The sequence below is a fragment of the Hermetia illucens genome, chromosome 3 (assembly GCF_905115235.1).
Source record: "Hermetia illucens chromosome 3, iHerIll2.2.curated.20191125, whole genome shotgun sequence".
Classification (NCBI taxonomy): Eukaryota; Metazoa; Arthropoda; class Insecta; order Diptera; family Stratiomyidae; genus Hermetia; species Hermetia illucens.
This window is the reverse complement of record NC_051851.1, coordinates 30,940,762-30,956,037: the sequence shown is the minus strand read 5'-3', so window position 1 is coordinate 30,956,037 and position 15,276 is coordinate 30,940,762. Positions and strand designations below refer to the sequence as shown.

General features: G+C 44.4%; 1 protein-coding gene across 1 annotated transcript in view; it reads right to left on the bottom strand.

Moving 5' to 3' along the window:
• LOC119651092 (proteoglycan Cow) overlaps window positions 1-15,276 on the bottom strand; it is a 247,076-nt gene that overhangs the window by 8,622 nt on the left and 223,178 nt on the right. The window contains exons 9-10 of the mRNA XM_038054446.1: window positions 9,570-9,956; window positions 9,290-9,427 (exon numbers count right to left, since the gene is read on the bottom strand). Of these exons, the coding sequence (XP_037910374.1) occupies window positions 9,290-9,427; window positions 9,570-9,956 (525 nt within the window). The remainder of the gene's footprint in view (window positions 1-9,289; window positions 9,428-9,569; window positions 9,957-15,276) is intronic.

The following is a 15,276-nucleotide window of genomic DNA, read 5'->3' as shown; positions in this document are numbered from 1 at the left end:
CTTTCGTTGAAATAGTACTTAAAGTTCAGAAAGTGAAAATCCGGTGTTCCAAGTGCAAATGTTGGAAAGAAAGTAAGGCTGACAATAAGTGGAATTAGCAGTACCAAAAACCAAGGAAAAGGAAGCGCAGATGAGAATTCATTCGGAGTCGATTGCTATCTCCAGCAAAGGCAACTTGTGGAAAGCCATATTTTCAAAACGGTCCAAGTTAATCCTGACCTAAAAGAGTTAAGTCTAAATACGAGCTCAGAAGGGAAGTTCCATGTTGGAGCTGAAAGGATTCTATGGTTTTTACATTCAAGTGAAAAACTCACTTGAGGGGAATGCTGTAGTGCATCTCCAAAAACAGGAAGTCTACGCGCATTGTATGAACTTGGATAATGTTGCGCCTGCACTTTCTTCAGATAGTTCAAATTGCAAGAATTTGAGGAGGAATCCACTCTGAATCTCATATATGTCAGGTTTAACTCGGAACGCATGGCAAATTTCCACGCAAATGTTCCTGGTTCAAGGGAACAAGGGCGACAAAAACAGTGAAAGAGGTTACCCAGGCTATGACAATTATGATATTCTATTTTTGTTTTTCAAACTAATTTTCTTTAATGAGGTAACTACGATATATTCAACAAAGCAAGCTTCAGTAAAATAAAACGCAATTTTTCAATTACTCAGATTCTATCTACTATAATACGACAGCTTTATGTTATCATCGATTAGGTCCGATATCCATTTAACGCTGGCTTCATGAAGCAACTATGAAGCAAATTCGCATTAAAATGTAAATAAATTCTCTGTTTAGAGTCCTCCATCTCCCATTTTTTCCCGCATTGAACCGAAAACAAGACCGAAGGAATCTTTTCGCAGGACTTTGTCTGCGCTCCTCATTAATCATATCGCGATGAAATCTTTTTTGGTCTTTCGTCAAGGCATTCGTCTTGTTGAAGGTTTTCTGTTGTACTCACGTCACCTTTCTTCAGGATTCTAGATTGCGCGTCTTTTCATAAAACAGATTATTATGGTTTAATGGGGATTACGGTTTTTTACGATAGCGTGGAATCGTCAAATTCAACATTGTCATCAGCGTTAAAATCATACGGCCCAGCTTTCGCCATCAGTAGCATTCCCGTTTAGCATAAAAACATTCTGATTGCCTAATCTAGTTTATGGCGAAGAATGTTCAACTACTTAACTTTCAGGCTTGTTCGAGGACGATGTCGTAAACAAAATTGAGAAGGATCCTTTTGGTAGTTCTGTGGTGTGATATGTTGACGTGTCATGGATGGGAATGTGATTTCTTGTATTGGAGGTCTGAATGCAGATTTGCGAGAACGTTGATCTCGAATCAACTGGGATTTAGAGGGTAATGTACAGATATTGTGAAGCTTTAGCGATAATGGGTTTGGATGGAGGACACGTTTGATAACATTTTCGAATCGTTTTCAAGTAACAGTACTACGTATTCAAAGTCAGGCACTGATTTTTACTGAAATTACTAATTTTCAGATTACGAATATGGATTCATGCACTTTTGCGTGAATAGAAGTTTCAGAAAATATCGTTTGAAAGCTGTAATGTGTTTAGGATGTTGGGACTAAAAATTACTGGAAATTATTGGACCTCAGAAAGATTGCTGTTTTTCTAGGCAAGTGACAAATGCTTACGTGGGGCATCACATAATGCTTTGCCTTTGACTCCCAAAAGGATCAACATTTTTTTCAGTTATTATATTTTCTAGCGATCATCTTTCGAGTGCTTGCCATTTAACGAAATTAATTCCACCGCTAGGGAAGGAAGCAAGAATAGGAAAAGAGAGAAGTCCATCAGCCTTATCGTGCCTTAAACTGGAAGTACACATCCAATACTTCCCAAACATCCCACTTACAGAGGACTTTCGATATCAAACGCATCACTTGAATCCCTCGGCCTTTCAATTCAGGCCGATACTATGATACCATTAAACTCATAACTCTAATTTTAATAACGTATTCAATTTCGAAGTGGCAAAAGGGTAGTATAGGTCCCAGGGCGAAACGTAGATTGGTATCCACGATGGAGTATAAAACCTGAGAGAGGAGCCCGTATTCAGGCGATACGTTGGCTCCCATAACTTACATAGGGATACCAACGGACTGCGGATTATTCAGTTAACTGTATCGCCCGAAATGGTTGTTGGAAGTACGTGTTTTGTGCGGAAACCGGTCCACAAACATACATGGGCCTCTCCAGACGGGACCACTTTCAACCAAATTGAACACGTGGTGATGAAAATATCGGCGAGCTGGAGGTCCTGCCAACTGAAGACGACGGATGAATGCTGCCACTACTTCAATCCACCGACTTAAAAACTATAAGTCGCAGGAGCTGATGCAATGACAGCCGAATAGGTTAAATATGGAGGCGACCAAGTGGTTCATCAACTTATGCTCAAGGTGTGGGACAGCGAATCAATGCCTGACGACTAGCAATGAGGCATTATCTGTCCCACACATAAAAAGGGGGATATGATGCAGGGGAGCAATTATAAAGGTATCACGTTACCATCTACAAGATATCCTCCGTTATCCTGCTAGCCCCATACGTCCAAAACACAATTGGCCCATACCGAGGAGGCTTTACTCCTGGCAAATCAGCAAACGACAGATTTTCTCTGAGCGAGAAGCGATAGAAAACTGTTGGAATATGGACATCCATTGCATCATCTTTTCAGCGACTTTAAAGCCTGCTATGACCGTGCAGCCAGGATAAACCGTACACTCTTCAACCTGGCCCTGAAGAAAGTAATTCGCAATTCAGATGTAAATGCGGGAGACACAATCCTCTTTAAGTTCATCCAACTACTGGCCTATACTAACGATATTGAAATTATGGGAAGAGCAACCCGAGATGTACAGTCTATCTTCATCCAGATGGAGCAGGTGGTGGAAGACCTCGGACTGCATATTAATGAAGGCAAAACGATGTACATGGTGGCAACGTCAGCGCCAAAGACCAAAGAACCAACAACATCGAATCGTAGTGGTCAAATGAAAACAATAAAGTTAGGAGACCACAACTTTGAGACCGTTGAAAATTTCTCCTATCTAGGGTCAGAGTCACAACCGATAACAGCTATGATGATGAAATCCGCGGATGGTTGTTAGCTGCTGACAAAGTCTATTTCAGCTTACAGCGATGGCGTAGGTCAGGACTTCAGGCAGCTTTTAGGGACGTCGAATTGGTGGGCCTCGGCGCAAAACCGGACAATCTGGAGTTCCTTGTTAAGGCAGGTCTAGACCGGATACCGGTTGTTGCGCCGTTGATGATGATGATGATTTAATTTCAAATTGCTTGATACTTAGAGTATTAAGCTGTTGCAATGGAAGTCCCGGTTTAAATCTCAATTATGCCAGATAAATCTGTATTGTATATGTCGAATATCAATCAAATCGATTATGAAAAAGTACTTCAATGAAATCGGGTCAATAATCCCGGAAAAGGGTTGATCATATTGCCTCCTAGTAAGGCGTTGAAGTACCCCAATATGCTTCAAAATCCAAAATTCAAGTTGGTGGAAAAGATAAATAAAATCTTACTTTTTGAAAGAGCTTGGTTGGAGGAGGAGGAGGAAGGAGACGGAGATTTGAGAGACAATCAGGCTACTGTTTTCATGTGAGGAGACTGTTCGATTTAGAAATCAAGGTTGAAGGAAATTTTTAGTGGGGCAAAGATTATAGCGACAGTATCTTTCGGTAAAGATGTCTCCAACTGCTTGTGAAGAAAAGAAAAGTTATATAGGCTTAATAGTCAGCTCTAGCGATAACAATTGAAAATTTCACGCCTTATTTATAGTGTACCCAATGGGAAAGTTACTCTTCTCTGAGATAAGGTTGAAGAAAAAATTTGAAGTGTTGTCTGCTGGCAACTGGCAACTGGCTATCGGTGTGCATATTTTATGCATACATAACTTTCGAGCATTAGCAACCTATCTAACTATCGAATTGTCGAATAATTGAATTAACACGCTATCGAATTATCGTACTATCGAATTATTGAAGTATCGAGCTACCGAGTTATTGAATTGAATTATCGAACTTCCGAACTGCCGGACTGTCAAACTATCGAACTAACAAACTATTAAAATATCTGACCGGACGACAGATATGTATCTAAATTTATACACCCATGCATCGAAGAATGGAACAAGTTGTTCCCGAAATTTTGATATTTGATTTTGACGCAGACGGTGTTACGTTTTAATTTCCTTAAACCTGTTCACTAGAAACATCGCGAAACGCATATTGATTATAGATATGTGTCTTTAATAGTCTACTTCTCCTCTAATCAGCTCAAACTATTTCATTTCATTCATGTACTCAGGTGGAGTGTTGCAAGAGACGATCATCCCTTGGAAAAGCAGCTCTAGATCATTTTTGCTATTAGACTCTAGGAAAACATCACCTGCATAAACCAGTGTATAGGGCGCCAGACAATGGATGTCCCCTATGACAGTGTCCATAACAATAATAAAGAGAAGTGGTGAGAGGGCACTTCCTTGATTAACACCGACAGAGACACGAAGCGGTTTTGATACACTCGTCACACTTCGAAATTTACTATTCGGATCATGGTAGAGCAATTGAACCCAGCGCACCAGTTCTTCTGGCACTAAATGTTGTCCTAGGCATACCAGATGAGTTCGCATGACACACGGTCAAACGCTTTCTCTAGATCCAAAAATGCAATGTAAAGAGGGCGATGCTTCTCACGGTGTTTCTACAATAGTAACCACGCAGCGTATATTGTGACAGTAGTTCCGCAGTTCTTGACAAATCTGGCTTGATTCACGGTTATTTCAACGATTTCGCGAATCCAGTTGTCAAGAATGCGTTCAATAAAGTTCATGGTATGGGAAAGTAACCGGATCGGATCGTAATTAGAACATACTGCTCGACTACCTCCCTTTTTCCATATTGGAGCTGTGGTACTTTCTTGTCAGTTAGGTGGTGTTATACCTTGCTAGCATTCATTGAGCCACAGCGTTGGGTCCCTGCTCTTCGCTTTCCTGAGCTTAGCTGCGATGTCATCAGGTCCTATGGCTTTCCCCGATTTCATTCGTTTTATTGCCTCCTCGACTTCAGTTGCGCTGATATGAAAGTCCTGGGGGTTTAACGTGAGTATCTGCCGTGTAGGCATAATCCTATGGTCCTCTTCTGACACGGATTGATTTGGAGACCACAATCAGAGCTTTGCCATGACTGGCACGCGGTACTGGTTTATACGGAGTGCAGGCTCATCATTCATACCAGTAGATACAAGGACTATCTAACACTTCTACCGCAACTAAGGGGTACGGCATCCGAATTGTATGGCGCAACTCCACGCTTGAGCTCCGAGAAGCTCTGCCCGCTATGTAAACATAACCACAATCACAATGAAACTCCCACAAGGGGGTCAGCCATAAATAACCGGGACGAGAACACATCCTCCAGGAATATGGGAGCATATGCTCCCAGAGGACCATCCCGATTCCCATAGTACCAGATAACCTCTGGTGAGACTTCTTGCCAAAAGCCACTTCAGACGAGTCTCTTGCGATTCGGGTCTGATCACCCTTCTCGAGTACGTGGGGACGGCATTCCCCCACGGGTTAGCTATAATTAGCTCGAAGCGGAGAACCGCGACGAAACCTTTCCACCAGTTAACTACCGCTCTGCATATAATATAACACGAAGAACATCGCAAGACAACACTAACACCAAACACGCATGACTGGTGGCTGTTCACCACGTCCACTGTAGCCATTCGCCCATTATACTGCAGGTAAAGCAGCGTCGAGGAACTCCTTCCTCCGTCGGAAGGCAGCACGCGCGTTCTCATTAGCGCATTTCAGTGTACCACTGTTAGCACTGGCTAAAATCGTAGATACCGTTCATCACGTGTCTAGATTGCGGATGTCACAGTAGGCTATTCTGAGTCTGCCCCACACAGAACATAGGAAGGCAAGGTTCCGCTTGGAGAGAAACTCATTCAAGCTACCATGCCCCGTCAGGAGGAAGTCTATCTCAAGTCCGAAGTCCACGACGGAACTTCCTCTGGCAGACATGTTTTTAACGACTCATACGTGACCCGACCTTTCCCACATTCATGCCATCGAAGCTGCCACTTAGATGTTATACTCTCATCTAACACCCTTTTGACCGCAAGCGGTCCTAGACCCTCCACCTAATCTACACTTACTAAATAAGTTTGCAGCAAAGGCACGGCCATCCTGATTCTGTAGGCCGTGGCACGCCGGACTACCTCCAGATGAAGAGGAGGAACACCCAATAAGATCTGCAAGGCGTCAGTCGAGATCGTATGACACACAGGAAGACACGCTAACAATGCCACTCGTTGATAACCGTAGAACAGTTTCCTCCCCTGTGCCGTCATCGCAAAATCACACAACATAAATGGCAGCTTAGATGGAACGAATGTGGGAAAGGTCGCGTCACATATGCGTACGTCAAAAGCGTGTTTGCCATTGGAGGCTCTGCCCTGGATTTTGGACTTGAGATGAGCTTCCTCCTGACGGAGTACGGTAGTCTGAATGAGTTTTTCTTCTCGCGGAACCTTGCATCCCGTTAGGGTTGCGTTTTGTGTGGGGCAGGATCTAAGGACTGGTTTCATGGCCTCTGCGTCTGCCCAGAATACTGTGACATCCGTAATCCAGACGACATGGGCGTTTGATTTTAGCAATGCCTTGCTAGCACGAAGAAGGGAGAGTTCCTCAATGCTGCTTCATCTGCAGCATGATGGGCGAATAACCATAGTGGCGGTGGTGGACATCCACTAGTCTTCTATGTTTTGTGTTAGTGATATCTTCCAATGTAAATTGTGTTGTATTGTACACAGAGCTGAATTGACTGGTGGAAAAGTTTGACTGCTTTCACTTACCGCGTTGGGGAGTACCGTCCCTACGTACTTGAGGAGGGCCATTAGACCGGAGGCTGCAAGGGACTCATCTGCCACGAAACCACACCGGAACCATTAAACCTCTATGAGAGCATATGTTTCAGGAGAATTCCTGGAAAGTGTGCTCTCGGCCCGGTGATTTTAGACCTTTTTGTGGACTCAAGTGTGGAGTTGCCCTGTACAATGCAGCCGTCGTCCCCTTTGTTGTGACAGAAGTGATAGGCCTCGAATTCACTGGTACGAATGCTGAGTCTGCACTCAGTCTAAACCAGTACCGCTATGCCAGTCGTGTCGTAGTTCTGATTGTGGTCTTCCAGTCAATCCATGTCCAAAGATAAGGGCAAGAACTCATGTTTAAACCCCAAAACCTTAAATGTACCATGGAAGCGCAGAATCAACCTAAGGCTGGTAAACCTCAAGTTGCGCACTCCTCCTGCAGAATCCTATGCATTCTATGTCTTCTAGTCACTATGAAGAAAATGCGGCTGTTGAGGTCCAAAGACATTGCCAGTATGTGTTCCGTAAAACCAGATAAATCATTGATACCATCGAACTGATTATTGGCTGAAAATTTAGTTTGCGGAGAGGGTAGCACCGACAAATTCGCGTGTTATAACTGTGGACGTGAAAAATGCTTTCATTTCGGCCAATTGGAATGTAACACTGAACTCGCTCGCTGCTGTAATCAGTAGCTATTTACAAGAACCAATGCTCTGGTTTGACACCGATGAAAGGCACAGAAGTACGCGGGTGTCCTACATCGGCCCATACTGGGCCCACTGCTGTGGATTGTAGGCTACGTCGGCCACATAGCAGTGGTTGCAATTGCAGTTATATCCACACGAAGCAATCAGTGCTGTTGAGGGTCGTTTAGAGAGTTCTGGAGTGACACTTGTGAAGTAATAAACTGAAGCTGCCAATTTAATACTTGGAAGTGTTGACAGATGCGAATACCAGTTGACTCCTCTGCGAATGAGTGTCTGAGTCAAATCAGGGTAATATATCTCGGGCGAGCGCAATGCTGGACACATTGCCTCCTTTTGGGGACTGTAATCCTGTAGTGTGCCGTTACGGTCTTGAAGTGCTCTAACACACTTCAAGGCCCTGATCCAATTGGAGTGTTGAACCAACCATTATGGGAAATTCAGTTGTAAGCAATATGTTATGTGTGCTTGCGAAAAAGCATCCACTGAAAGTATGACTCTGGTAAAAGTGATGCCGAATGTAGGAGGACCAGGGTATGCTTATAGGTTGCTTATAGCCAGAGTGTTGCTAACCGGGGGCTTTTGACATAACACTTTGGAATTGAATAGAAGTGGGGGTGGAATAGCACTTGATGTTCTTCTAACGACCCAACGAACACTTTTCCCGGGAACAACAGAGTCTAGCACTTTTAGATAGCACATTAATACTAATGGATCGAGTGAATTGCTGTTAGCTTTCCTCAAATACAAATGCGTCCATTTTATATCGAAATAGTTAAAAACCAATATCCGAATCCAAAGGCAAATGGGTCACATGGACAGAACGAATATGTAGTTCCGCTTTGAAGTATCCAAAGTGACCTCTCAATAAATTCGACTCATAAATTCTTTATGAACACATATGCTATGCTGTACCCACTTTTCAAAACGCTTTGAGTCCCATTTTCACTAAATCCGGCTTTGCGTTTGACGGAGAGAACTTTATTCGATGTTCCAGATTGAATATGTGAAAAAGAAATCAAAACAACTCCGAAAGTTAGCGTTTACCAAAGGCCAGAATCCGGTGTGATTTGCATTTTTGTATTCAAGCGTAATAGATGCGTTCTAATCATATGTACGAGCTCCACTTTATTGAACTACACACACTGCATACACATATTCATAGATAAATGCTAAAAGGCTTCAAAGGATAATTCCTCCTATTCGGGAACATGGAAAATGTGTTTGAACTTCAAGCAATGCTGCACCGGAGATTTGGTCCCAATGTCGTCATATCTGGACAGCAACAATTCGAATTACTCCAATAAAATGGATCTGAAATGTCAATCGAAGTTGTTTACTTCAATGCTTGTGACTATAACACCCAATTTTGCTTATTCCACTAATTTACAGTCCCATCCGCAAGGACTTCCATACACAAATGCTGGGAATTACGGGCGAACACATCGGGTACAAACATAGTAGCCACCATCCGTGTTCCATCTCAGTTCGAAAGTATGGGACCACAGCGTAGTTAGCGCGTTTAATTCTCAATGGTCCCCAAATAACCCTGCAGCCTTGCAGTAATTTACCAATTCATTTTGCCAGTTGCGAACATCATCCTGGGCCGCGCACAGGGTAGTAAAGCTGTTAACGTTTCAAATAACACTTACCGCAATTGGGTTTGCCTCTGGTGCGGGTATTTGCGAACTCCACGCCGTGTTTGTCGACGCACCAACAGACGCCAACGGAATTATGGCACTGTGTTGGCTTATAGAATCCTTGTGTATCGCAATCAGGAGCGTAGGCACCTGAAAAATGACGGTCGTAAATATGAATGGGGTCAATAAAATCAATCCGATCCAATTATCTACATAAACATCGACCACTATAGCAAGGACACCGTAAGACGGGGCTCCAGCGAAAACAAAGGACAACGAGGATTAGACTTACCCATCGCTTCGTTGGCAATGCGCCTTCTCACGGCCGCACAAGGCCGGTCTGTCTTTTCGAAACACCTACACCATTCCCGTGTGTTGATTGTGTTATCCTGATCCAGGTCGCAGGTGTCGATGAAGGGTTTGATGCATCGCTCGTTTTGGTCGTGTTCCAGATCATAAAGTTCTTGCAGTGAGAGGAGTCCATCGTTGTTCAGGTCAAGGTGTCCGAACATCCATTTGGCTTCCGTTTTGCAGGCCGGTGGGAAATGGGCTTTCGACTTTTGAGTGTGCTGACGTCGCTTCTTACTATCTGCCATTATGACCGAGAACCAGTCTAATAAACGATTTCCGATAGCTGTTAGCTGCTGTGGCTTACATTCGGCCGACTTGGATGGGAATCCTTGTGTTATGTAGGGAATAAATAAAAGATGGTGATAGGGGGGATAATTAATATTCACAAGTACGGCGCAATCAATTGGCTCAATTAATTTAAAATGCTGAATTTGAATTTATGCTTTTTTGGGTTTTGCTAAGGGAGGAAATATGGAGACATAAATGAGGTCAACAATGTTATGTACCGAACATGTTTTAACCATGATATTTTCCAGTGAAAATCCTTTATTTTTCACCAAATTTTTCTATTTCTTTTCTGGGTAACGAATATGCTGAGGGGTATGGAATATTGGATATCAATCTTGGGATAATAAGCAGAGAAAATAGCCGTTAGTGAGTGAGGCTGAATTAAAATTTTCTTTGGAAAAATAACAATGAGCAGTTGTTCATTTTGAGCTGGATACTTTAGAGTTCTTTTGGTCATCAAACAGAATATACTGAAAATGGTGAAAAGTGATAACAAGTTTCTTAGATTAATGATCATTGGTGATAAGACCCAAAAAAAGGTAGGGCTGTGGCAATGTCAAAGTTAGTAAGGGCATCGTTTTTGGATTCAGATTCGACACGCAAGTTGCCCATTCCGCCAGAACACTCCATCCCCAGCTGAAACCAAGGGGAGTTTCAGCGAGGAACCAGACGCACGGTTCCCTCAATTCGGCTGCGCAAGTCAAAGAGGACGAATCACGCATCTCTCGCTCTGGTCGTGTTTTCTTGCTGGGCGAAAGGCTTTAGCCGAGGCAAGCAGATTCGTTTGATCGTGCCCCCGACGCTGAGGCTATAATAATGTCGCTCGAGGACTTCGACAGAGCCCTCATAAGGTGCCTGCAGGATTCGAGATCCTCGGGCAAACCAGTTATGGTTTTCCTGTGACTGGTGCGAGATGGCGGCTTCAATTCTGAGAAAAAGGGAGAACTTGAACTGCCACCGCGTAAACCTATCGATAATTGTGAGGCAACACCTGAAACCGTGTAAGTCTCGCAAAGGGCCAATGATGACTAGGTGGATTGTGTGAAAACGCTTGGTGGACCGAGGGAACACTCCGATCTCTTTCCTCCTATGTTTTGCCCTGGCATGCGGTGCACTTTCTGGCCCAAGAATTAATGTACTTTTTCATCGACGGCCTGAAATACTTCGCGGTGACTAACCGATTCGTTGTCCGAATGCTTAGGTGCGCTAGATCGTGAACGGCGTGAAATACTCCCTTTCCGAAATCGGTCGGATTTTATGGCTTTGGTCCCTTGCCCGAGGTTTCCGGTAACAGTTGCCCTTCACGTCTTGGTGGCCACATCAATGCGCCATCGATCGCGGTTAACCGAAATGTGCTTCAGCTCCTCCCACGACTTCCCGAGACGCTCGTACTCGTCCTGTGTGGTTCTGCACCAAGTCCCGTTGGGGCGACCCACCCGACGACCATCTTGGGAAAATGGATTTGACTGCATGGTATAGCCCGCAATGCAATTGTCGCCCCTCCTTAATGTGTGACTTATTCACTTCCACTCCCGGCTTCTGATCACATTGCGTATGAGTGCGAAGTCTCTGTGCCGACCAAGTTGTTCATTCGAGATAGCGTCTGGCCAGCATACTCCGATGATACGAGGCAGGCAGGTTGGAACTTTTGAATAACGGTGGAGATCACTTTCCGTGTGCTACATCCGCACAGAAATACAGAACGAACATTAGCATAGAACAGTTTTAACTTGAAATAAGTGCTGAGATAACTACATTCCCAGGTTTTAGACATGGCAGCGAAATCGGATCTAGCACTCTTAATGCATTGAGAAACATCTAGTTCAGTGCCACTATCGACAGAAACCACACTTCCTAGAAATATAAATTGATCAACGCCTTCGATGCTCTGGCCATTATTGCAGATAGAGAGAATGCGATGACCCCCAGGGCTATTTCACCAAGGTCCATCACCCGGTGACAATGGTGAGAAAGCAAACAGGTATCATCAGTGAAGTCGACGTGTTTGAGTAAAGATGTCGTCCATTGAATTCTTTCACGTTCTCCGGACAAGGCAACATGAAGAACGTTACGGATAACATGAAGAAATAATATCGGTGACAGACTCCGCTTTCGACCACAAAATCCTCCGAGATTTTACGTCGGTGCAGCACGTGACATTTTGTAGCGACATATGTCGCTTTGATAATAGCTATTAGTTTGTCCGGAATGCCCTTCCTACGTAAGGGAAACCAAATACATTTCCTGTTCACGCTTTCGAAAGCGTTCTTGAAATCGATGAAGAGCGGGTGCCTCGAATATCTAAATTCCGCGCACTCTTCCAAAATGATGAGAATCCGGATCGGGAATCAGCGTGCTTTTTGCTAATTAAGCTTCCGATATGTCCTTTGATGTGTTCATGGATTACTAGCTATTATCTTTCCGCAAGCAGGGAGCACGGAATCTTAACGATCATCTCTTCCTCTACTCACTGGGAAAGGTTTCGAATTCCCAAAATTTCCGTGCCAATGTATGCAGCAAATCTGCAGTAACTGCATGTGCAGCAATAAATAACTGTGGGATGAGACTGTCAAGCTCAGCGGCTTTACTCCATTTGAGTGCATTGATGGCCGAAATGATTTCTCTTCTGCTTAAAAGAACACTTGAAACCATAGAGAGCCACAGAATGGACGACATTGCGGTAAATTTTAGATTTGAGACGTTTGTTGATACGTCGATCACAAAGAACACCAGTTGTGGAACGCCAATTCATCCAGGTTGCGTTAATGCGTGAAGCAATTTCATAACGAAGTTCTTCATTGGCTGATAGCGTTGACCCGAGATATTTAAATCGCTCAGTTCTGGGCAGATCACTGCTATTGACAGTGATTATGTCATGGGGATCGGTCGTCAAAAATTCAGTTTTATTCAAATTCAATCTAAGATCGTGTTGTTGCTCGAGATCGTTTTTGCTATTAGATGCTAGAGAAACATCATCTGCATAAAGCATTGTATAGAGCGCTGGACGTTTGATGTCCCGTGTGATGGTGTCCATAACGAGACCAAAGACGAGTGGTGAGAGGGTGCTTCCCTGATGAACACCAACAGAGACACGAAGCGGTTTTGAAACACCCGCCGCACTTCGAACTTGACTTTTCAGATCATGGTAGAGCAATTGAACCCAGCGCACGAGTTCTTCTGGTACTAAGTGTAGTCGTAAAGCATACCAGATGAGTTCGTGTGGTATACAGTCAAACGCTTTCCCTAGATTCAAAAATGTAATGTAAAGAGGGCGATGCTTCTCACGGTGTGAGAGTAACCGCGCAGCGTGTATTGCGTTAGTAGTTCGACAGTTTTTGACAAATCCGTATTTCAACGATTTCGCGAATACGGTTGTTAAGAATGCGTTCAAAAATCTTAATGTTATGGGAGAGTAACCGGATCGGACGGTAATTTGAACGTTCTGTTGGACTACCTTTCTTTTTCCATATTGGAACATTGGTACTTTCTTGCCAGTCATATGGTGTTCTTCCTTCCCGATTAAAGAATTCACTGAGCCACAGTGTTGGGCCCCAGCTCTTCTCTTTCCAGAGCTCAGATGCGATGTCGTCAGGTCGTGTGGCTTTCCCCGATTTGGTTCGGTTTATTGCCTCTTCGACTTCAGTTGCGCTGACACGAAAGTCCTGGGGGTTGAACGTGAGTACCTGCCGTGAAGGCTTAATCCCACGGTCCTCTTCGGACACGGATTGATTTTGGGACTACAATCAGAGCCCCGCCATGCAAGCACAGCGGTCCTGGTTTATACTGAGTGCAGGCTCAGCATTCATACCAGTGGATCGAGGCCTATCTAACACCTCTGCCGTAACTAAGGAGTACGGCACCCGAGTTGTACAGCGCAACTCCACGCTTGAGCTCCTAGGAGCTCAGCCCGCGATGTAGGCATAACCACAACCACCATGAAACTCCCACTAGGGGGCCAACCGCAAATAACCGGGCCGAGAACACATCCTCTAGGAACTCTCCTGGAGCATATGCTCTCAGAGGGCCATCCCGATTCCCATAGTACCAGATAACCTCCGGTGAGGCTTCGTGGCAGAGCCACTTCAGATGAGTTCCTTGCAGACTCGGGTCTGATCGCCCTCCTCGAGTACGTGGGGACGGAACACCCCAACGGGTTAACTGGAGTTGCGTTGACAGGTGGAACTGCTCCAAATATCGGCAATGATTGTGGAAGTGGAGGATGAATAAATTCTTCAGTTGAAAACTGCTCGAAACACTCTTGCCATCTCTCTGTTGCGGCTGGACGGTTGGTAAGCAAAGCACCGTTCTTGTCATTAACGCAACAGAAGTGTTCAATATCTTGTGTGTGTTTATGTCGGCTTTTAGCAAGTCGATACAGGTCTTTTTCGCCATCCCGAGTGTCCATTTTATCATAAAGATTTTTATATTGGACCACTCGGGTAATAGCGGTCGCTTTCTTTGCTTCCCGGTGGCATTCTTATAAATTTGCCAATTGACCCGTGTTTTATCGTCGAGAAATTTGTGGCAGAGGCGTTTCTTTTCACGGACCTTCATTTCAACATCATCATTCCAAAGCCAAGTATCTCCGTTGATGTAGCACTTACCCGGCTTGGTGACGCCGAGGGTAGTATAGGCCGCTTTGTGGATCGGGTTTTTCATTTGGTTCCACGATTTTTGCACATTCGTAATGGTTGTCGTCAGCAGGCACTTGATAAGTCGTTCCAACGAGAAGTGGCCAGAGGGCATCTTTCTCGGCATCAGGTCGACCTGTCTTTGATGCGTACGCGGTGGAGAAATGAATAGTGCGATCAGCTGATATAATGATGAGCTTCATCAGCCGATCATCACATCGTTCGACTTCTTTAATGGCATCACGGAAATCCTCTTAGATGGCGCAATGCAAACACCATGTTGAGTGTGTGGGCTACCAAAATAGAGCAGTTCACAGCCACTATTACCGCGTTCGCGTTCAATGTCGCAGCTTTTGTCACCAGAACATCGGGTTTCTTGCAGAGCGCAGATATCAATGTGCCTTTTCCGAAGGGCTCTTGCGAGTTCCTCGGTCTTTCCAGTTAGGGTTTTAACATTTAGCGTGCAGACACGTATTTGTTTTGCTTTTGTTAGAACTTACTTGCTTACGTCCTAATGCCGTCCACGCGTCAAGAACTCTTGCTCATTTCTCGACTGGACCGGGCCGCCGATTGAGATGGACGCCCTAGCATTTTTCCGAGGCTGGTGACTCGATCCGATCATCTTATTTCTAACGACATGATATGCATTTTCTTGGTCGGCCTGTCGTGGGACCTGTCACCAAGAGAGATCAGGTAAGATTTAGTATAGTGGAGTAACTCCAACTATAG